The following is a 22,653-nucleotide window of genomic DNA, read 5'->3' as shown; positions in this document are numbered from 1 at the left end:
CAGGCAGCACTCCCCCAGGCGGCGCTTTCTGTAATGAACACGGGCTTTTCTCACCAAGAGAGAAAAATCACAGCACAGGGAAATGTTCTGTTCTCAACAGTACTATCTCATGGTAATGTGGTAATGTGATCCATCTCGAAACCAAATGGCAGTGCAAGATGCTTCTCAATTCTAACTAATTAAAAAACAAAAAATCTAGCTGAACTTAGGTACCACATTCAGAGCTCTCAGGTATAGAGGTTTTTATACCTTGTTCATGCCCGAAACAAATCTAAAGCTGATACAAAAACTTCTTCTGCAGGACCGAGGATTCTGCCCATGGGGCACGGGGCCTCACCTCCTCTCTGGGATTCTGCCTGTGGGGTGCAGGGCCTCACCTCCTCTTTGGACTCGCTGTTCTCCCGCTCCCGGGGCTCCTGCTTGACATGCGTGACCATGGCGAAGGCGGCACGGTCATGGCTATCAGCCAGGTTGATGACGTTGGTGATGGACGGGAGCATGGCTCCTTGGCAGCTGGTGCCAATGGGGGTGCTCTTCTCACACACAGCCAGGAGCAGCTGCAAGGGGTGCGGAAAGGAGACAGAACCAAGGCATGCGTGTGGCATTCGGGGCATCTGGACTTATCTCCCAGATGCCCCTCACTCGGGCACCTCTGACTCTGCAGGTCCAAGTATGAGCTCAGCACCCTTTCCCACCTCTCCTCGACCAGATGGGCTTCCTCTCCTCCATCCCCTCCAAGGCACTGTCCACACACAGAAGACCTCTGCTTCACTCATAGCACACACCAGGCCCTGCCACTCTTAACTCCTGAACACCTAGGCAGTGCCTGCTCCCACCTCACCCCTGGACTCGTTCTCCTGAACCATCTCTTTCCACACAGTGGCCCTTTACCCCGGCCCACCCACCTATGGCTTCCCGCAGCCTCAGGTAATAGCGCAGGCTCCCCTGTGTGAGTCACCAGCCCCTTCGTGATGTACTGAAGCTCCCACTCCCTACTCCACCATGCTTCCCCATGGGCTGTGCGCACGCTGCCTGGCCACACCACTCTTGCCATCTTGGGCAAATATTCCCTGAGCACCCACTGGGTGTCACGGAGGCCCTGCAGACTCATCTGTCGACTGCAAAGAGATGGTGTCCCCTGCCTCAAGGAGCTGAAGCGTCAGAGGGAAGGACACAGCCAGGCACGTGCTCACTGTGGTAACGTGGCCAGGAAACAGGGTGGACTGATGGAATTAAAGGGAGTTGCACATTAGCCTGAGTGGCAAGAGTGGGGCAAGTTCAAGAACGCAGAAGGCCAGCACACTGGAGACGGATGCTGGAGGGAGAGAGGGACGAGATGGGGATGCAGAGAGAGGCGGGGAGCCAGTCACCTGGGGACCATAGCCTGGAGGCTGGATTTTACGCCACGCACAATGGAAAGAGTATTGTTATCTGCTTTATTAAGAATAATTTTGTAATGACAGAGAAAACTTATCAGTAGGAGGGGAGGTGGCTGAGCACTAAGGAAACGGTTCCCATCGTCCTAATGAGAGATGGCCCTGAACTGTCACCCGCAGTGAGGGAGCAGATACTGAGGGGCAAAGGAAGGAAGGAGTAGAGGACTCCTGGCTTGTGCCCTTCCCCTGATCAATTCACATGGACCCGCCACAGCCAATATCTCATCTGTCTCTGTATTTTTAGCACCTGACCCAGTGCCTGGCACTGAAACGCTTGCCCTGAAGTCTTTATTTCTTCCTGGAGATCAGAAGCAGGTTTGTGCTGGAGATTTCCAATTCATCTCAGTGTGTGTGAACACCTCCTGGCTTTGGAGCCCCCACTCAGAAAACCCACAGCTGCCTCCCGGCCACAGATGTGAGCCGAGTCTTCCTACCTCAATGCACTGCTTGATCCAGAAGTGGTTCCCCATGGCTTCCCAGTTCTGCGAACAGGTCACATATAGCAGCCGCTCATAGACACGACGTTTCATGGAGTTGTCAAAAACCTCGAAAAACTTTGCCCTGATGAGTGGCTGCGCACAGCGCAACCCAGAGAGAAAGGCAGGCTCAAGTTTCGCCGTCAGCTCGCTGCCAGAGAGTGTCTCATCCCTGTGACACCAAGTCAGAGAGAAACAAGACGATGGACTCCCCAAGCCATATGCAAACAAGCAGAAACAGGTGGATGTGGACGTGAACTTACTGAAATGCCACTAGGAAAACCAAGGGTATCTTATAAATCGTGGCAGGCTCATGCAGCATTACAACAAAAGGTCCTTTAATGACACCAAAGTAGGTCACACAATTTAGTATTTAAATGAATATTTTAAACTTAGGTATGAGTAAAAGTTTAAAGTCATGGCTGGCTCGCCGGGAGCACATTAAGGACCAATACATGTAATACTTGATTAATTGCTGTAATTACCTGTAGACATAGTTAACAAGATCTAAAAACTGGGCATTTAATTCAAGGTCTTCCGGAAAGCGTTTCTCTATGTAGGTCATCATCTTCACAAGCAAAATGGACTTCTCCCGGAGTGTAGGTGTCTGTATGAAATTTGAGAAAAGATGCAGTTAAAAGTATTTCAACCATCTGCTCTAGTATTTTTTAAGCTCCTACAATTTTGTCAAGCACAGTAAGACAAGGTCATTCCTAAACAGTAAGGCAAAGATGGCTTTATCTTTGGATGCTTAAAACCAAGACATGCCAATATAATTTTTGTAGGGGCTACAGCTCATTTTAGAAAGAAAGCAACTATAAATTATAAAACAAATCAGAAGTTTGCAAGCATCTCACTAAGTGAAATGACAGTCTCTATTATTACTTTTAGTATTATTTGTCTTATCTTTATTGCCATAAAAAGGTAACAAGGTTCATTTAACTTTTTTTTTTCTAAGTCTCTCGCCGTGATGCCCAGGCTGGAGTACAGTGGTGTGATCTTGGCTCACTGCAATCTCTGCCTCCTGGATTCAAGTGATTCTCCTGCCTCAGCCTCCTGAGCAGCTGGGATTACAGGCATGTGCCGCCACATCTGGCTAATTTTTGTATTTTTAGTAGAGACGAGGTTTCACCATGTTGGCCAGGCTGGTCTCAAACTCCTGACCTCAAGTGATCTGCCTGCCTCGGCCTCCCAAAGTGCTGGGATGACAGAAGTGAGCCTTCACTTAACATTTTAAGAGGAGCAAAGCCACATTAAGATGAGCAACTCAGTTTCTATTTAACATCTGTTAATTGCACTGAAAAAATCCTTTTTTTTTTGGAAAGGAGTCTTGCTCTGTCGCCCAGGCCAGAGTACAGTGGCGTGATCTCAGCTCACTGCAAGGTCCACCTCCTGGGTTCACTCCATTCTCCTGCCTCAGCCTCCCGAGTAACTGGGACTACAGGCGCCCACCACCACACCTGGCTAATTTTTTGTATTTTTAGTAGAGACGGGGTTTCACCATGTTAGCCAGGATGGTCTCGATCTCCTGCGTGATCCGCCCGCCTTGGCCTCCCAAAGTGCTGGGATTACAGGCAAAAATCCATCTTAATCAAGAAAAGATGCTGTGAGTGCAATTACAGCGGAAAAGAATGTTTTGCTTCAAGTTTCAGAAAGACCAAGAAGTTGAGGCTTGAATTTTCTTTTATTGAAAGGGAGATTACATGGCACACTGTCCCCGCTCACCTGATTGGCTGCCATAGGGGAGTTACTCTTGACCCATTCTTCCACGATTTTGACCACAGCCCGGAGGATTTTGGCATCTGGTGATTTTTCGATGAGGGATGTCAGGATGGCCTGGATGAAGTTCTTCCGCATCTCCATGCTCATCACTGCCAGGCGCGTCTTCACCAGCTCCAGACTCAGCATCACCAGCTCGCTTGTACCTGCTCGCCCCAAGAAAGAACAAACCCACGGGTCTCTACACATTGATTTAAACAGGCAGCCACTCAGCCTTGCCTGGCATGCTGGGTTCTGCCCATTTTCCCCCTCAATGTTTTCTCCTGCAACTAGAGCTCTGGGATTTGAAGCACTCATACGTTCTTATGTGCATCTTGAAAGTGTAGCCCTCTCTGCAGGGAGAGGGATGAGGGAACTGACGGACTAGTGCAGGCGGCCGCGGCCTCTCCATACCCAGCTCTGAAGTCCTCATCATGGCCCCTGTACTCTGAGGTGCACCCAGAAGCCGTGCCCACCACAGCCCCTGCCAGGCAGCCCCATACCTCCACATAGCATCCAGATGCCAGGAGCCCACTGCTCAGCTCTGGAACCTGTGACTTAACTCTCCAGAAACAGCAACTCTGATTAAGCAATCTCTGTTTCATAGTAAGCACTGGTAACTCTCAGTGGTGAATGTAGCATATAAAAGGCCAATTACTTTTAAATTTCTGCATTCTTACATTCGCAGACTTTAAAACTACGTAGGGGTGTGTGTGTGTGTGCGCGTGTGTGCGGGTGAGAGAGAGCGAGAGAGTCTCAATCTTTTGCACTGAGTGCAGTGGCTATTCACAGGCGTGATCACAGCTCACAGCAGCCTCTAACTCTGGGCTTCAAGCAATCCTCTTGCCTCAGCCCGCTGAGGAGCTGGGACCACATGTGTGCCACCACCCCCAGCTTAATAACAGTCAATTTTTAACAATGAGTTGTTTTTTAAACTCCTACATTGAAGAGCAAATGGTAACGAATCACAACCAAACAACAGGACTTGGTGAACGCACATTCCCTTTAGAGTTCAGTCCTAGCCTGCACAACAGAGTCTGTTCTCTGTTCATCAGAGTCTGAGGAAAGGCCCCCAGTGGCCAGCACATCACCTGAGGTGGCTTCGGTGCTTCCCGACGCTGCCTGAGGGTTTAAATGCTCCCGGACCATCTTCTGCAGGGAGCGCATAAAGACGGAGATCAGCCGGTCTATATAGCTGGGGTTGTTGCTGCAGGCAGACTTGAGGATCATAAGGGTCCCTAAAATGTAGAAATTGCCAGGTGTTTTACAGAACAGTAACCACCATGAAAAATGGAGTGAAAGCAACGCATTATTTAAAACAACGTATTCTTTTTTTTTTTTTTTTTTTTGAGACGGAGTCTTGCTCTGCCACCCAGGCTGGAGTGCAGTGGCCGGATCTCAGCTCACTGCAAGCTCCGCCTCCCGGGTTTACGCCATTCTCCTGCCTCAGCCTCCCGAGTAGCTGGGACTACAGGCGCCCGCCTCGTCGCCCGGCTAGTTTCTTGTATTTTTAAGTAGAGACAGGGTTTCACCGTATTAGCCAGAATGGTCTCGATCTCCTGACCTCGTGATCTGCCCGTCTCGGCCTCCCAAAGTGCTGGGATTACAGGCTTGAGCCACTGCGCCCGGCCTAAAACAACGTATTCTAACAAAAGCATAGTTAATCCCAGTGCCAACACTGTGAGCTTTTACATGGCTCATGCTACATTCTGAATGAAACACTGTATTTTCACTCCTACTTCTCAACTAGATCAAATTATCATGAATGAGAACTGATTTTTGTGCTTCAGTAGAAACAACGTTCTCACCTTGAGTTCTGGATTTTATTTTTGGGTTATGGCAAATTACCCTAAGTTTTTAGTCCTATAATAGGTTTGGGAAAAATAAGAAAAAGAGGAAGAAAATCTTTTTCAAAAAATCTAGCCTATCTAGAGGACGTGTCAACTATCTTCGAACTCAATTTGCACTTCATTCTGAAAAACGGCCTAAGATCAATAAAAATCAGCAAAGCCAATACTAGAATAGAAACACCGAGTGTATGGAAGAATTATCTTTCATAATCGGCATTGTGATAATCACCTTGATTTTGACCTACACATTAAACCTTTTTTTTTTTTGATGTCGAGTCTCGCTCTGTCGCCCAGGCTGGAGTGCAGTAATCTCAGCTCACTGCAACTTCTGCCTCCAGGGTTCAAGAACTTCTCCTGCCTCAGCCTCCTGAGTAGGTGGGATTACAGGTGCCTGCCACCATGCTCGGCTAACTTTTGTATTTTTAGTAGAGACGGGGTTTCGCCATGTTGGCCAGGCTGGTCTCAAACTCCTGAGCTCAAGTAATCCGCCTGCCTCAGCCTCCCAAAGTGCTGGGATTAACAGGTGTGAGCTACTGCACCCGGCCCTACTTATTAAACTTTAAATCTGTATTCATGGATCAACCAAAGAGTGTTTGGCAGTTACGAGGTGATTTCAGGCTAGCTTTGTTAAAAGACCAATTCTTAACAGAGCAGTCAACATACGACCAGCCCGGTTGTAACCCAGGCAACCCATGACAGTTGATGACAGTGATGGAAACGGGGTATACTCTGTGGTTCCCGAGTGCCATGCTTTCCTCTGTGGAGCAGATGGCGGAGACTACACCCCAGATCTGGCACGGTGACGATGGTGTGGCCAACTCCCCAGGCCCACCTTACCCTGAGGCTGCCCCGGCCTTTGATACCCCACAGAGGAGGGAGGGACGGAGGCAGGGCCCATGAGGTCAGCCCTTCTCAACGAGAGTCCTCCAGAGAATGAGCAGCGGAAGGAGATACTTGTACTGCCCTGGGATGGAAGCTGGGATCTTCTGCAGGGTGACCCCACTTACAAAAAGACCCGGAAGCACTCCTCACTCTCCACACCTGGCTGCTGCCTGAAGAGAGACAGCAAGCTAAGAGAGCAAGGGACACCATTTTAACCAAATTCCCTTAGCTTCTGGCAAGTTTGGAGAGCAAAGAACTCATCCAAATACATTCAGGTGGCAAATGCAGACTAGCGTTTGCCTAACAAGGGCTACCTATATAGGTATTTGTATACATGTGTATAGAACATGATCATCACTCTAAAATACTGGAACTGATCGCTATTGGGAAGAAAGCCTGACAGGTGACTTCCACTTAGTATTCCTTCATTTGTATCTTCAAAATTTCACCCAATGGATATGTAATTAAAGGAGAAAATAAATTTTGAGGTACTAACCCGAAGTTGAGGATCAAAGACATGTGTCTGCCACAAAGCTGAGGGCATATCTATAAATCTGACTCCTGCGTACTTGGGGCCAGAGTGACCCAGCTGCCCTGATCACCTAAGGAGGGAGGCAGTTTCTGTCTCACCTGGGCCAGCCAGAGCCTAAGCAATGAGACGGAACAAGTTCTCATCTTGTGAGTGGTTGACTCACAGGTGGGCTGGTGGTGAAAGGCAGAGTCCACACATTGTCATGTAGCTCTTACGGTGCCTGTTTAGTGTGACACTGGGGTGACACCGGGGTGGCAGGTCACACGCACCCTGGCAACATCCCTCACACCAAAGCCTGTGCTGGAGGCTGAGGAGGGAGCACAGAGCAAGCATCGGCGAAGGGGGGTGCAGTCTACAGGAGACGGCGGCCTTGAGGGCCCCGGGCAACAGACACCTAAACAAACAGACACCTGAACAACGCAGCGGCTCGAAGCTCTGCCCAACAACTGGAGCCCTTTCCCAAAAGGGAAGCACATCCAGTGTGCAGGGACAGATGCCAAACTGAGCCACCACGAACACCAGGACAGACGCACACTCACCGAAGAGCTGGGAGGGATTGGCGTTGGTGGCCTTCTCGTAGTTGGTGAGCCCTTCATAGATGACCTTTCCGACAGCTGCATAGAGGCACTCCAGCTCTTCATACTTGGAGGCCACGCTGGAAGTACCTACGGGGCGGGGACCCAGGCACTGTGGTTAGGGCTCGTGGGCCTACCAGTGCTGATGCCAGGGACTGAGTGCTGGCTGCTTGGGTATCAGGAGGGATTGGCACAGGCACTTCTCTCCCTGCAGGAGGGTATGGGCCTCACCTCTAGGATGGTTCCCATTCTACACAGCTATGTGCAGAATACTCAAAAAATCTAATAGAATCTCCTTGAAATATACTTATTTATAACATGCTAAAATTTGATCCTGCCAAATATTCAACATTTGAATACTTTAATACTTTAAATTGACTTATCTTTAGTAGCTTAAAAAAATAACGTTCAACTGATGAAGAACTGATTTTCCAAAGCAGACAAAATTCAATGACAGCTGCCATTCTATGTCTTTTTTGAGATGGAGTTTTGCTCTTGTTGGCCAGGCTGGATTGCAATGGCGAGATCTCGGCCCACTGCAACCTCTACCTCCCGGGTTCAAGCGATTCTCCTGCCTCAGCCTCCTGAGTAGCTGGGATTACAGGCATGCACCACCATGCTCGGCTAAATTTGTATTTTTAGTAGAGACAGGGCTTCTCCACATCGGTCAGGCTGGTCTCGAACTCCTGACCTCAGGTGATCCGCCCACCTTGGCCTCCCAAAGTGCTGGGATTACAGGTGTGAGCCACCGCACCTGGCCCATTCTATGTCTCCACGTCGAGTAGAAAGGAAAGCGAAAACAAAGCGCTCGACACAGTAACTGGAGGACAAGTGCTCTCACAGCAAGCGCGCCCACTGACCACTCTGAAAGAAAAGCACCGATGGGAAGGCCACATACTCGGCTCCGTTGGGAAAATGCTCATGAGGCGCGAGAGAAGGCTGTGGACGGCTCGCAACACCTTGGTGTTTCCACAGGTCATGCAGGCGGCGATTCCACGCTGCAGGGGTTTAAAGCTACTGAGGATGGCTGGGGACTGCAGGACAGTTAGCAGGAAGCTCAGCACTTCTAGTCCCGTGCAGATATTCCCATAGTTTACTTGGTTTGGCTGCTCCTGGAATGGAGAACACAGGCCACTCACAGAGGAAATGAACACTCAACGACAACAAATTCTAGAAACAAGATCTGGTGAAATCTAGCACTGGATTAATTATTTGGAGACTAAGTAAAAAAACCACTAGAGAATGACAACCGGATTTCACAAGTATGATTACTTCATAAAATCACTTTAAATATGTACTCAAACTCTTTTAAAAAGACTCATTCAAATATTAATATTCAATAATAAACAATATTAACATCTTGAAATCGATAAAATTCTTAAAAAGTTCCTGCAATGAATTTTGCTTTTCTCTTCCCATTTTCTTAAGATATAAAAATACAAATATCCTTCCAGGCTGGGCTCAGTGGCTCACGCCTGTAATCCCAGCAGTTTGGGAGGCTGAAGTGGATGGATCACTTGAGGCCAGCCTGGTCAACATGGCAAAACCCCGTCTCTACTAAAAATACAAAAAAAAAAAAAAGCCAGGCATGGTGGCAAATGCCTGTAGTCTCAGCTACTCAGGAGGCTGAGGCATGAGAATCGCTTGAGCCCAGGAGGAGGAGGTTGCAGTGAGCCGAGACTGTGCCACTGCTCTCTAGCCTGGGCGACAGACTGAGACTGTCTCAAAAAAACGAAACAAAAACAAAAAACAAACATCCTTCCAAAGAGAAGCATCTTTCAAACTACGTATCATGGAGTCAACTAACAGATGATGGCAGCACTAAAAACTAATAAAAACAAACCAAAGAAACAAGATAAAATAGAAGACAGAGTTCATGGTTCATAGCAGAGGTCAAATAGAAGCAACATGGTCTCCGCAGTCCAGAATAACAAGCACTTGCAATAGGTTTTATAATCTCATTAGTAAAAGTTTCCAAATCCTATCAAGAGCTAGAAAAACAAATCTGGATAAGGCAAGAAAATAGCTTTTGCTGCCACCAGAAAAGTATAGGATCAAGGTTTTTATAAGCAAAAAAACAGCCACCAAAATAAAATAGTTAGCATTCTGGGACTAGCTCCTTGTTACCTAAGTGCTACACGGTACTTGATAACAAATTATAGCTCCATCATTAAAATCTGTTTTAAAAATCCAAAGCTCATCTTAAAGGTTGTTGCAACAGTCAACTAAAAATGCTTATCCCAAGCCAACTGGTAGGTAAGTTTTAGGAACGAGTCCACAAACTGCAAGACAACTGTATTAAGGTTAAACACTCCTACGTGTAGTTGGGGCCAGCATGAGAGCTCAAGTTCCGAAGTCACAGTCTTTCCTTTTTTTGTTTTTTTCTAAGAGACCAGGTCTTGCTTGCTCTGTCTCCCAAGCTGTATTGCAGTGACACCAATCACAGCTCGCTGCAGCCTCAACCTCCCAGCTTCAGCCAACCCTCCTGCTTTAGCCTATTCTGAGTAGCTGGGACTACAAGTTCACACCATCATGACCAGCTAATTTTCTCTCTTCTCTTTTGCAGAGTTGGGATCTCACTATGCTGCTCAGACTGGTCTCGAACTCCTCAAGCCTCAAGAGCAAAGCCACCATCTATTAGTCAAACTCTCTCCCTGGTATCAGCAGTGGAGGGCAACAAGGGAGAGGCCATGACTGGCAGCGACAGGAGATTTGGGGCTTAGGGGTCAGGCTCAGAGTGATCCACAAACATGCAGTCCCTGCCCAGGTGACAGTATCCACTAGTGCCCTTGGTGGCCCTGCCCTGGCCCTTCAGACATTAGAACTCACCACAGTCATCAGCAGCTTGTCGAACCACTGCAGCTTGAGTTCCGACTTGGGCCACATGTCTGGCCGCAACGCGGTCTTCAGAAGGTTCACACACCGGCGAGAGAGCACCTCCCCAGGGGACCCCGCCGTGTTGGTGTTGTCATTAACCTAGGAATTCATCCTAGTTACAGCCGGCATTTCACTGCATCCGAGTTTACAGTCATTCCAGTGACAGCACGTCTCAACTATGCCCGGGCCCTTGCACCTGGCTGTCTCGGATCTTCACCTCACAGCCACCCCTCTTCCGTCTGACCTCCACACAGTTGGACACCTTCCCCGACCAGCCTGACTAGTGACCCCTCACGGCCCCCTCCTCTGCAGCGCATCTGTGGTGACCTGCAATGGCTTGTGGGCCCTGCTGGCTCCCCATAGGACCTCCCTGCACATTGCAGGGAGGCAAGGAATTATCTATTGGTTAGGTACTTAGCAGATCCTTTTTAGTACTTGGAGATTCTCAACAGAACTGTCAGATATATTATTTTGTTTAACAGGAATAAGAACTTAAAATTTAGGAAAATTTCATTTACAATGGTTTTTCGAAATACAAAATTTCAGAAATGAATTTCCAAAAATTCTATGAAGATACAGATTGATATGAATGATAAATAAACCCAAGTTATCAAAGCACTGAAACTGCTAAATGTCCATTCTTTCTGTAGGTTGGATCATCTCATCCTTTACTGAACTGTGTACCATTCCCATCTTAAGGATGCAAAAAGAACACTTGGAAGTTAAACGATCAGCTGAGATCACGGTCTACCATATTCCACCAATGCTTACCTGCCGTCAATTAGAAGACACATCATTATTTTATTACCACTGAAAGAGTGAAAGGCTGTTTAAAAAAATCGTATCAGGCTGGGCACGGTAGCTCATGCCTGCAATCCCAGCACTTTGGGAGGCCAAGGTGGGCAGATCACTTGAAGTCAGGAGTTTGAGACCAGCCTGGCCAATGTGGTGAAACCCCATCTCTACCAAAAATACAAAAATTAGCTGGGCGTGGTGGTGGGTGCCTATAATCCCAGCAACTCAGGAGGCTGAGGGATGAGAATCATTTGAATCTGAGTCGAAGTTGCAGTGAGCCAAGATCGCACCACTGCACTCCAGCCTGGACGACAAAGCGAGACTCCAATTCAAAAAAAAAAAAAAAAAACATATCAATATAAGACACAGGTAGATTTAGGAAACGTTAACCTGCCACAAAATCAAGTGCATTTGGTATGAAAATGACAGAACCAGCTCGCAGACCTTGGTTTGTCTTTATCTTTTTTGACGAAACTGTCACAGATAACCTCCTGGGGTGTTAGTCAGTAGCCTCCAGTCTGCAGAAGCCCTAACACAAGGCACTCAGATCCCATACCTGACAGGCCACGCGGATGAGGAAGTTCACCACAGTGTCTGTGTGCTGCTTGTCAATGGGCTTGGCAAGGAGAGAGTCTGCTCCAGGTAGGGACTGGCTCCTCCCAAATACCTGGAAAAGGACCTCCTTTCAGGCAGGAAGAGAATCGCAACATGAATTTCCAACCCAGGCTTGACTTTTCACGCAGCTAATGGGTATGCGATACCTCCCAGGGACACAGGCAGGTCTGTACGCTGGGGATACCAAAGACAGATGTGGTCTCTGCCCTGGTGAAGTCAACACAGCCAGCAGGAGGGAAGATGGCTAGTCAACAGAGCAGCCATGCAAAATAGTGGCTCATGTGATGGAGAACAAAAGTGCCAAGGCCCAGGATGACATCAAGGGGTCTTTAGGTTGAGACGAACGTGGCCATGAGAAAAAAGAAGAGTAGACGACTCCCAGTGGAGAGAAAAGGCCAGGGTATGCATCCTGAGTGGGCACAGGGCCAGAATCAGGGGTGCGTTTAGAGCAGAGGGATGGCCCACATGGCCGAGCACCGAGATGGTGCTGGGGGCCAAGAGCCATCAGCAGGGCCTGGTCACCCGGGCCTGGAGTGCCAAGGTCAAAGGGAGGGCTTGAGCAAGGGGAACGGCAACCTGACTTGATTCAACTTTTTATTTCCAAAGGTTTATAAGATCCACAAGAGATTTTTACAAAAACACTACGGAGGTCTCACGTACCCTTCAACCAGCTTCCCGATTCAAGTTGCGAAAGGCAACTTTTGTGGAAGTCTGACTGCTTTGTGAAAAATCAAGAGGGAATAAAAGTGGAGGTGGAGAGAGGAACAGGGAGGCAGTTGAGCAGCTCCCATCTGTCACCCTGCGAGGGGTGACAGCGGCTGGGACCACAGTGTGGAGGCAGGGATGGGTTATTTGTGGCAGAGTCAGTGAGACTTGCTCCAGACCAGATGTGTGGAGAGAGGCCAATGGACAAAGTGCAGACAGTGCCAGGTTTCTAACAGGAGCCGAGAGCAGATGTGGGTGCCACACAAGATGGGGGATGGTGAGGATGGAAGAAGAGCTCAGCCTCAGGCCTACGAAGCCAGAAGTGGGGCAGCCAGGCCTGTGTCCACAAGCCAGCAGGTCCATGACACCAGCTGAGGTCAGACTCAGGGCTCCTAGGGCCACCACTCCACAAGGGGCAATACTCAGGACCCTCTTGGTGGCTGCCTCGTGAAACAGAACACATGTCCTTTTCAGAAACTGATCTCAGCACCGGCACGGGCACATGTTCTTAATCAACTCCTTACTTCAAAGAGTTTCTCTAGATGCCTTTCTGCAAGTAATCAACCATCATCGACAGAACTTTAATGGTATGAACTGAACACAGAGGCAAGCATGTCTGGTGACCTGGGAACCCCTGGCATGAGTGACATGTCCTGGAGTTCCAATCTGGTAAGTGTGGCTGTTCCCAGCTGCCTCTCCTGAATGCAGCTGGGCACTGAGCTCACATTCTAAATGTAGGGAATAAACGAACCGACTCCCAGCAGACTGCGCAGCACCCATACAGAGGCACACGTGATCTTACTGCACTGATAGCTCCGGTGGCCGTTCTAAAGCGTTTCACTTCCTGGGCAGAATCCACGGACAGGCCTCTCTTAATGGAGGATGAGACAGAATTGACTCCTTCTCCACTGGAATTTGGGTCCATATCTGAATCCGGCTTAAAAACACACAGGCGCTTGGCTTTACTGATTGATTTCTAGGGAGAAGTCGAAGGAAGACGATCGGGGCGCCCCCAAGGCTGACACCCCTACCTGCTGGTCCTTGATCCTCTGCAGCTCCCACTTGATGACAACTTCAGACAGGTCCACGGCCAGCCGCCTCTGCTCGATGGTGACACTGGGTGTGAAGCCCAGCCTCTGCATGGCGCTCACCATGTGCTGCACCAAGTGGTGCCGTACCGGGTAGTACACCTGCAGGCACAGGGCCAGCATCACGCCGGGAACATGGGACCTTGGTCCCAGAGCGCATGCAAGTGTACGCACGTGCACACACACACCCCCGTGACGTGCCTCTCAGCCCCAACATACACACACAACCCAACCTGATGCTCAAGAATTCAGAATCCTAACCCTACCGAGGAAATTCTCACCGCCTTATGTATGTGTGTTTATCACCCTCCCCTGTCCCAACTACATCTCATTACAATAGTATCCTTCAGTCTTGAAAAATCAAATTCTCTTCAGACAGGAAGCTGAGTCTAATCACATGTATCAAACTTCAGACTTGACATTGTAAAAGTTTAAGACATACCAAAAAGCAAAGTTCCTCTAAGAGGTGGCTATAAAAGAATTTGCTTTCAACTCAATCCTTTCTCTTCTACGCCAAATCTACAAGAAACATTTACGTATAAATAAATCCCACAAAAGGGGTGATTTGGTCATAGAGAAGGAGGTGCCAGCAACATGAGTAACTTTCCAAGTCAGGTGACGGAAATCTGGAGTCAATGAGGACTATCTCCCACCTTAAGGTGCAAACTCAGCAGCACACAAGGGTTAACTAAGCACAGTATTTACGACAGAAATGTAGCCTTAGACGCAAAGACGCACACACCTGTGACATATTCTCTATATTACAGCAATTTCCATGCTGATAAAGCCATACACACATAGACAAACTAATCACACAAACTAATCAATGAACCAGAAGTAGCCTTACTAAAAGATGAACCACCTGATAATTGCAGAACAAGACAAGGTGAAGAAGGTTCAAAGAAAATGCCTGAAGATGCATGCCCCGCAGCCCACTGTCCCTCCTACACACCTTGAAGTGTTGCACTATCAGGTGCAGAATGTGGACCAGCTGCGGGACGGTGTGCCCCTCCTCCACGATGATCTTCCGGGTCCAGTGGGTCAGCATCTGGTGCCCGTCCTCCATCCTGGCCGGCACTGCCGGGGTCAGAATGGCCATCGCCTGTCTGACGATCGCTCGAGCTTCCATAGCATGAGCTTTGAGGAGACTATGAAAAACCTAAAATAGGGAAGAGACGCTTATGGAGAATGAGAAGGTGGGCTTTAAAAAACAAGAAGACAAACAATCCTTTGGTATCGAGACATGATACTTTTCCAAAACAATTTTCTAAACATTTCTTAGGACTTTCTTATTAGGAAACAACTTAGTTGCTTTCTGTTTCGTTAAGTTTTGACCAATGAATACATTCATTCTAGTATTTATAATGCACCTCCTATGCGCCCGTGCTAAACTAGGCCAGGGCATGCAGACAGATAAGACCAAGCTCCCTGCAGGGATCCCATGTCCCACCTAACCAGCAGCGAGTTAGGGAGGTACACGGCTCATCTCCCTCCGGCTGCGGGATGGGAAATAAAGTAAACCGGGCCAAAAGGAGAGGCGCTGAGAAGCGGCAGCTGTAGTCATTCAAGTTTGAGAGGTGAGGCCCTGATGTGAGGTCATGGGAAAGCAGAGAAGACCAGTCCTGAGGGTGGAGGCGACAGGGTGGGTGTTAGAAGCTGCAGAACCTGCTGGTGCCTGTGCACTGGGGAAGAGCAGAGAAGGTCACAGAGTTCTTGAGTGTTTGTCTCTGAGACAACTAGTGGAGGGCAGTGCAGCCCTGAGGCTGGAGTTCTAGATCAAGGGCCCATGAGAGGGGATGTGAAAGGCCACTGGCTTGACTGGGGTGCAGAGTTCAACAGAGGTTCACAAGAGAAAGATGTCAGGGGAAAGCCATCAAAGATGGTCTCACAGAAGAAAAGAACTATCAGTGATCAAATGCTGCAAGCTCGAGTGGAGTATTACATTTAATTCTCACACAGAGACATTCACTTGCCAAAGGGCACACACCGTGTGAGTGGAAGAAACAACACTCAAACCCGGGGTGCCCGACCTCAGAGTCCAAACCACTGAGGGACTCCAGGAAGAGGCGCTCAATACGAGCTGCACAGCAACAAGCTCATGAGATACGGATCCAAAGGTACCTATTGTCTTTGGCTAACAGAAGTGGGCTAGAGCCCTTGAATATTATAACATCTGCCATGGAATGTCAGAGTCAGAAGCTAAAATGCAATGGACAGAGAAGCTTGAGATGGAAAGGGTGGCCTTTCCTTTTAAAAGCAAAGCTGTCGAGGAACGAGAGAGCAGAGCAGGAATGGGGGAGGAAGGGAGAGCGTGGACAGTCATGGGAGGGAGGAACGAGAGGGCAGAGCAGGAATGGGGGAGGAAGGGAGAGCGTGGACAGTCATGGGAGGGCTCACAGCATGGGGTGTTTTCCCCACAAACGGTAAAGCACACGTAACACAGAATGTACCATCTTACCCAGTTTTGGGTGCACAGCCCAGTGGCGCTTGGCACCTTCACACTGTGTGCAGCCACGAGCCCCACCATCTCCGGAACGTTTGCATCTTCCCAGGCTGAAACTCCGCACCATTCAACACTCGCTCCCTACCCCCTCTCCCCCGCCGCCGCAATCTCTATTCTACTTTGTCTCTCTGAATTCGAGTGCCCTAGGGTCTTCTAAATGGCATCACAGAGTGACTACATTTTCATGGTTTTCATCGGTATTGGGAAAAGACAACAGGAGAGGCTGAGACTGAGCCAGGGAGCCAAGTGCACCACATGGGATTCACGTGGATGTCGGTGGACAGGAGGGGACTTGCAAAATACCTGCAGGACGATCTTCTTGTGGATGGCGAATTTGGCAATAATGTGCGCCAGGAGCAAGTGTCCGCTGTACTTGCAGGCCGGGTCCACGCAGGCCTTGGAGAGCAGGCAGGGCCAGGCAAAGGTCATGAGGCGGCGCAGCTTGCTGTTGCGGTTCTTGTTGTTGTCGTGGATGTGGTGGGGGGCGTGCTCCACCAGCAGCGTGGCGTACTGCAGCAGGTAGATCCGCAGCGAGTCCAGCATGTCCGCCTGCTTCTCGGGGTCCAGGACCTGTGCGGGGACAGCGGGAAGGACTCATTTCCAGTTGTGAACTGGGTTACTGACTGAGGGTCACACAGCAGGTTTAAGCCTTAAAAATACGCGCGCGCGCACACACACACACACACACACACACAGTATGTAACGTGAAGTTTTACAATGAGGTTATCAATAACATCCTATCCGTTTTCCTTCATATATATGTGAAAGGAGAAAAAAATCTCAGGACCCCAATTGGCTCTGCCCAATGGAAAAAATTAAGCTGAAAGCTGAGTTATGTAAGAAACTGGCTCCTTTTGATCCTAAGCAGAGCTACAGATGAAAGGTTAACGATCTCCACAGGTAACGACCCCGTGTTCACCTTATCTTATATAACGTGCTGACTTACTGAGCATGAGATGAACACAGAACTGACTCTTCCCCCACCTGCTCCCCTTCTTTGGCAGTGTGTGGATGGCCACACCCTCCCCCTTTCCCCTTCAGCCGACTTTTCCCCTTCAAACACTGAAGCCCTCAAAGCCATTTTTAGAGAAAGGCACAAATGTCTCTCCCGGACACATCCTTAACTTTGGCAAAATAAATTTCTAAATTGATTGAGATCCATCTCAGGTACTTTTTGGTTTACATATGGATGAGAAATTCACCAAATTTATTTCAACATTTAAATAGGGCAGGCTTAAGAGTCAGGATGCAGGGGCTGGAGGAGGGTGAGGTGGAAAAGAAGAATTCTTTTCGATGTAGGCATTTAATTCCAAAAACCCTCTCTAACACAAACTGTAAAGCACAGAGATGTTAAAACCGAGCTCATTTCAGACCGGACTACAGCCACCATGGGGTTTCATTCACTGGACAAGGAGGAGTCACAGCGGCTACTGCAGGCAGTCTCATATGCTCACTGGCTGTTAAGAGAGTCTTTTGCAAAACTGAAGATGAAAACAGAACACAGAAACTCTGCTGACCAGCCAGAGGTTTTCACAAAATAACTGCTATATGAATTTTCATTAAGATCTATTCCATTTCTGATTAGAATCTATTAATGTGGGAAAGTTAATTCATTCCAAAGTAAGGCTGCCTTCAAAAACGCACTAATAAGAATGGTAATGTGATGGTTTGCTATAAACTAACACAATCACAAAAAATAAACGTGTTGGGGGAACAAACTTATTTCAATGAAACCCTCTTAACACACACACACAGACATTCATCCACATGCCAGGTTACTTCTCACACCCATGCGCGTAGTGATACCACCTTGGTAATAAACACACTGGTGATGCTTTCTGGGTTATCTCCTTCTGGATTGGGAGGTCCCAATAGCTGCTCTCCTTCCCCCTTCTCAAAGCTGTACAAGAAAGCAGGATTCAATATATGCTGTAGAACCTACAAAAAAAAAAAAAAAGAAAAAGTTTAAATAAAGAAGGAGAAAAACAAAGCCATGCTGTTTGTTTCTTCAGTAAGCCGGGAAGAACAGCCAGTCTCGGCCATACCACACCATCAAGTTGGAACTCAACCCGGGGTGAGACTACCAACCTTGACTTCTACACAAAGAGCAACTAGAAAGGTAGGTTAAAAACTTGTGGAAAAGAGATGTCAGCCTGGTTTATTCTTTTCACGTCAAACAAGCCATTTTCTAAAAACAAGGCAATTAACAAACCACCGTTCACCGCTGGGTCACTGCTGCACGAACCTGACATTCCTCAGCAATGGCATTTTCTCACCTACAGCCCGGCCCACTAGTTGTTATTTTTTTCTTGATACAGAGTCTCATTGTGTCACCCACGATGGGATGCAATGGTGTGATTATAGCTCAGTGCAGCCTTCAACTCCTGAGCTCAAGCAATCCTCCCGCCGTGGCCTCCTGAGTACCTGGGATTACAGGCACGTGCCACAGCACCTGGCTCACTCTACTATTTAATCAAGGGAGACACAGCGAAAAAAGAAAAGGGCCTGAGGTTCCCTAGAAAACCAGATCAAATACCCGTAGCCTTCTAGAGCATCAGAGTGGGACTCACTTTAGCTTTTAATTCATCTCCGAAGTTGGGGTCGCTGAGGTCTACAAAGCGAAAAAACAGGGCACGTTTCTGAGTGATGCTGTAATTTTTGGGAATCTCTTCCTCCATATACTCTTTTAAGAATGTCATGTTGCAGAGAAAACGACCAGTAAAGGCTCGGAGCAGCTGGAACAGCAATTCTATATCTCCGTAATTCCTTCTGGAGAGTCAAAAGAAGACGATAGGTTAACTTACAGCAAATTTCCTTAACAACTATGCCTCTGACTTGCCTTGAAACAACTCAGAGACATAGCCCATTCTCTACAACCAATCTGACTGCATGTATCCCATGACCACAGCCTTGTACAGACTAGAAGGAGGCTCCAGCTGAACTTTTGGTCCAGAGCCAGTCCCGCGGAGCAGGGTGGAGGAGGCACCCACTTGCAGTAGTTCAGCAGGCAGTAGGCCAGCAGCTTGGGCTCCTTCCAGTTGGTGGCTGCCATGTTCTCCTTGCGGTGCCTCTCTTGGAAAGTCTCACTCACCCACACACGTCTCAACTGGCTCACCAGAGAGTGCTGGCTGGCCAGCCAGGAGTCATCGTTCTTCACTATAATGCTTATGATCTGTCAAAGAAGAGACAATTAGGGGACTGTGTCTCGATTAAACCCCTGGGCATCGGGGGCCGGAGGTAGGGGCGCTACCTTAATGGCCTGGAACTGGAGGTCCAGGCGCATGGTGCTGGTGCTGGGCGAGCCAGGGCGCACAGCCGTCTGGGCACCCCCCGGCAGCAGCAGGGTGATGAACCTGTTGGGGTTGGCGGCCAGCACATCCCGCAGAGGTCTGGCGTCTTTGTGTTTTAAAAAACTCTGAAAGCAAAACAAATAGAAAAGCCGTTTTAAGCTAATCAAACTCATAGAAAGTTAGAGGATATGAATTTTAAATCTTTCTAAACCTTTGAAAAATCTTTCTAAATCTCTCGAGGAAGGCTTACCAAAAAAGCACCACACGCATGCTTTTTAAAAATGCTTGTTTTTCTTTTTAAAAAGAGACAGAGTCTTGGGTCTGTTGCCCAGGCTGAAGTACAGTTGTAAAATCATAGGTCACTGCAGCCTCCAACTCCTGAGCTCAAGCAATCCTCCCACCTCAGGCTCCTGAGTAGCTGGGACTATAGGCATGTGACACCATGCCCGGCTAATTTTCATATTTTTTGTACAGACAAGGTCTCACTCTGTTGCCCATGCTGGTCTCAGACTCCTGGGCTCAAGTAAACCACCCGCCTCAGTTTCCCAAAGTGCTGGGATTACAGGTGAGGGCCCTTAAAATGTACTTTTAAACAGTAACCATACTTTATGATTGTATAATCCCGGCAGAGCATTTATTTGCTACCACCACCAAAGTCCTACAAAGAGTGGTTCCTAGACCTACGCGTTTCACAGACACAACCAAACAGCAATGATGTTTCCAATAGTCAAATGGATCTAAGAAACAAGCAGCCAGGACACTGAACAGTGAAATATGAACTGAACATGTCAGAGCACAACAGCTCACACGCATCTGCAGGGACCCCTGACTCCAGCTGCTCACAGCTCTCACCATAAACATTCTGCTCCACTGGGGATCGTTCAGGGTGGCTTCCATCATGAACAGCTCCACTGTCTGTGAGGGGTGCCGAGTCAGGAACTTGATCAGGGGCTCTCGAAATGGACTCCCCGCCTGCAAAACATGTGGGAACGCTGCATTTCACACCTTCCTCTCCTCAGAGCTTGAGGCTCTGTCTACCTAACACAGTCCCTTGTTACTGGAGTGCATGAACACCCACAAGCAAATACTGACATTGAATGTCTTTAAGCTGTTCCATCTGTCCATTGAAAATACAATCAAGTGAGGATGCTACAAGCACCAGAGAGTGGCAGAGCGAGAAGCAGCCTTCAGTGTGGCCCTTACCTCGATCAGCATTGCCCGCTCCGTCTTCATGACAACCTCTAGCAAAGGCTTCACCAGCGTCTGAGGAGCCGCCGGGATCAGATGAAAAAGGTTTATAATTGCTGAGCAAATCTTCATTTCCTGATCAAGAAAACCAGAAATTATAAATAGGTCAATTAATTTTGCAAGTGACAGAGATCAACGTCACTACAGACCCTACCATAGTCTAACTATGTTGGCAAGGCTAGGCAGTGAAGCAAAGGGTTCACATGTAAAAGCCACAACTTACCAGCCTTAGGTTCTAACTGTGCTGTGTCCTAAGGAAACTGTCTGCCTATGGCCTTCAGCGTTCCTGTCCATTGTGCAGGGTGTGGAGGGGCCGACTGTGTACACCTGATGGGATCGTGCTGTTTGCTGTCATGCGTGCTGACGAGTGGTAAAGGTGACCTTACCGGGCTGCCATGCTAGTCCCCTCACAGAAGTGGGGATGACTCCACCTGGGGCCAGAGCAGCGGTGAGGATGCCCTACTTCACCAAGGTATCACGAGGTCCTCTCAATACACTAAGTTTTAAGGGCATAGACATCTTTTGCCCTCAAAACCTAGCAGAGGCCAGCGTGGTGGCTCACGCCTGTAATCCCAGCACTGGGAGGCTGAGACGGGTGCATCACCTGAGGTCAGGAGTTCAAGACCAGCCTGGCCAACAAGGCAAAACCCTGTCTACTAAAAATACAAAAAGTAGCTGAGCGTGGTGGCGGGCACCTGTAGTCCCAGCTACTCCAGAGGCTGAGGCAGGAGAACTGCTTGAACCTGAGAGGCGGAGATTACAGTGAGCTGAGATCGTGCCACTGCACTCCAGCCTGGGAAACAGAATGAGTCCCAGTCTCAAAAAAAAAAAAAAGAAAAAAGAAAAAACCACACAAACAAACAAACAAAAAACCCTAGCAGAGAAGGTTCTTCAAAAAATACTTAAGTATTTACTCTGGAAATTAAATATCAATGTATATAAACAACTGATCCTGGTACTAAGTATTTGTCAACCAGGCCTAAAAATAAAGGTGACAAACTGCTCCATTGAATTAAATCAAAGATGTGTGAAATGCCAAGGGTGCTGCACGTTCTACTATCTCACAGCTCGGGGGTGGCTGCTGCTGCTCCAGCTTTCCCTTCTCACTTTCCAGTTTTGCTCCTGTCATTCAAAGGAATTCTCCACGGCCACAGGGAGGGATACGTTCCAATGTGCCGCGCTATGCTGTGTGTGCTGCGATCCTCTGGGTAAGATGGGGATGACAGCACGGGTCGGGAAGGGCCTCACTCCCAGCAGCACCTGAGAGACTTTCGGAATTTCTCTTTACACCAAAGGCAAAGCAGGAGATGGGTACGAAACGAGAAAAATGGGCTCAAGGCCAGCTCCATGTCCCCTACAATTCTCTTCCCCAGAATCTGCAAGACTTAGGACAGAGTAAGTTCCATCCTGAAATTATAATGTTCTAAAATGGTACTTTTACAATCCGTTTTTTCATTTTCAAAACACTGTCACAGAAACCACTTCTTTGGGTCTTTGCAACACCGCTAGGAAGCAGGAGTGACAGATGCCGTCATCCCCATTTTACACGAGAGGGAAAGCTCGGAGTGTGTGTGCATGTGTGGTGTGTGCGCATGTGTGGTGCATGTGTGGTGTGAGCGCACGTGTGAGCGCACATATGGTGTGAGTGCACCGGTGTGAGTGCTTGTGTGGTGTGAGTGCGTGTGTGGTGTGAGTGCGTGTGTGGTGTGTGTGCATGTGTGGTGTGAGTGCATTGGTGTGTGTGTGGTGTGAGTGTATGTGTGTTGTGTGCATGTGTGTTGCATGTGCATGTGTGGTGTGAGTGCATGCGTTGTGTGCGCATGTGGTGTGAGCACACGTATGGTGTGAGCACACGTGGTGTGAGCGCTCGTGTGGTGTGAGTGCACTGTTGTGTGTGTGTGGTGCGAGTGCATGTCTGGTGTGTGCCTGTGTGTTGCATGTGCATGTGTGGTGTGAGTGCATGTGTGGTATGTGTGTATTGTGTTGTGTGTCCATGTGTGAGTGCATTGGTGTGTATGCACGT

The 22,653-nt window shown here is 48.5% G+C and overlaps 1 protein-coding gene across 13 annotated transcripts in view; it reads right to left on the bottom strand.

Moving 5' to 3' along the window:
• The window catches only part of TRRAP (transformation/transcription domain associated protein), a 134,889-nt gene that overhangs the window by 43,720 nt on the left and 68,516 nt on the right, over positions 1–22,653 (bottom strand). For all 13 annotated transcript variants that reach the window (XM_033191769.1, XM_033191772.1, XM_033191761.1 and 10 more), the window contains 19 exons: positions 20,586–20,705; positions 20,235–20,354; positions 19,343–19,507; positions 19,083–19,264; positions 18,663–18,861; positions 17,902–18,030; positions 16,396–16,662; positions 14,542–14,748; positions 13,533–13,691; positions 13,304–13,438; positions 11,738–11,848; positions 10,339–10,485; positions 8,408–8,621; positions 7,474–7,599; positions 4,762–4,908; positions 3,638–3,837; positions 2,398–2,519; positions 1,871–2,084; positions 378–557 (listed from right to left, as the gene is read on the bottom strand). In XM_033191769.1, coding sequence (XP_033047660.1) covers positions 378–557; positions 1,871–2,084; positions 2,398–2,519; positions 3,638–3,837; positions 4,762–4,908; positions 7,474–7,599; positions 8,408–8,621; positions 10,339–10,485; positions 11,738–11,848; positions 13,304–13,438; positions 13,533–13,691; positions 14,542–14,748; positions 16,396–16,662; positions 17,902–18,030; positions 18,663–18,861; positions 19,083–19,264; positions 19,343–19,507; positions 20,235–20,354; positions 20,586–20,705 — 3,144 coding nt within the window. The remainder of the gene's footprint in view (positions 1–377; positions 558–1,870; positions 2,085–2,397; positions 2,520–3,637; positions 3,838–4,761; positions 4,909–7,473; positions 7,600–8,407; positions 8,622–10,338; positions 10,486–11,737; positions 11,849–13,303; positions 13,439–13,532; positions 13,692–14,541; positions 14,749–16,395; positions 16,663–17,901; positions 18,031–18,662; positions 18,862–19,082; positions 19,265–19,342; positions 19,508–20,234; positions 20,355–20,585; positions 20,706–22,653) is intronic.

This window comes from Trachypithecus francoisi, unplaced genomic scaffold, assembly GCF_009764315.1.
Source record: "Trachypithecus francoisi isolate TF-2019V2 unplaced genomic scaffold, Tfra_2.0 Lachesis_group4, whole genome shotgun sequence".
NCBI classification, from domain to species: Eukaryota; Metazoa; Chordata; class Mammalia; order Primates; family Cercopithecidae; genus Trachypithecus; species Trachypithecus francoisi.
The sequence above is the reverse complement of the archived record's forward strand: the minus strand, read 5'-3'. Positions and strand labels throughout refer to the sequence as shown.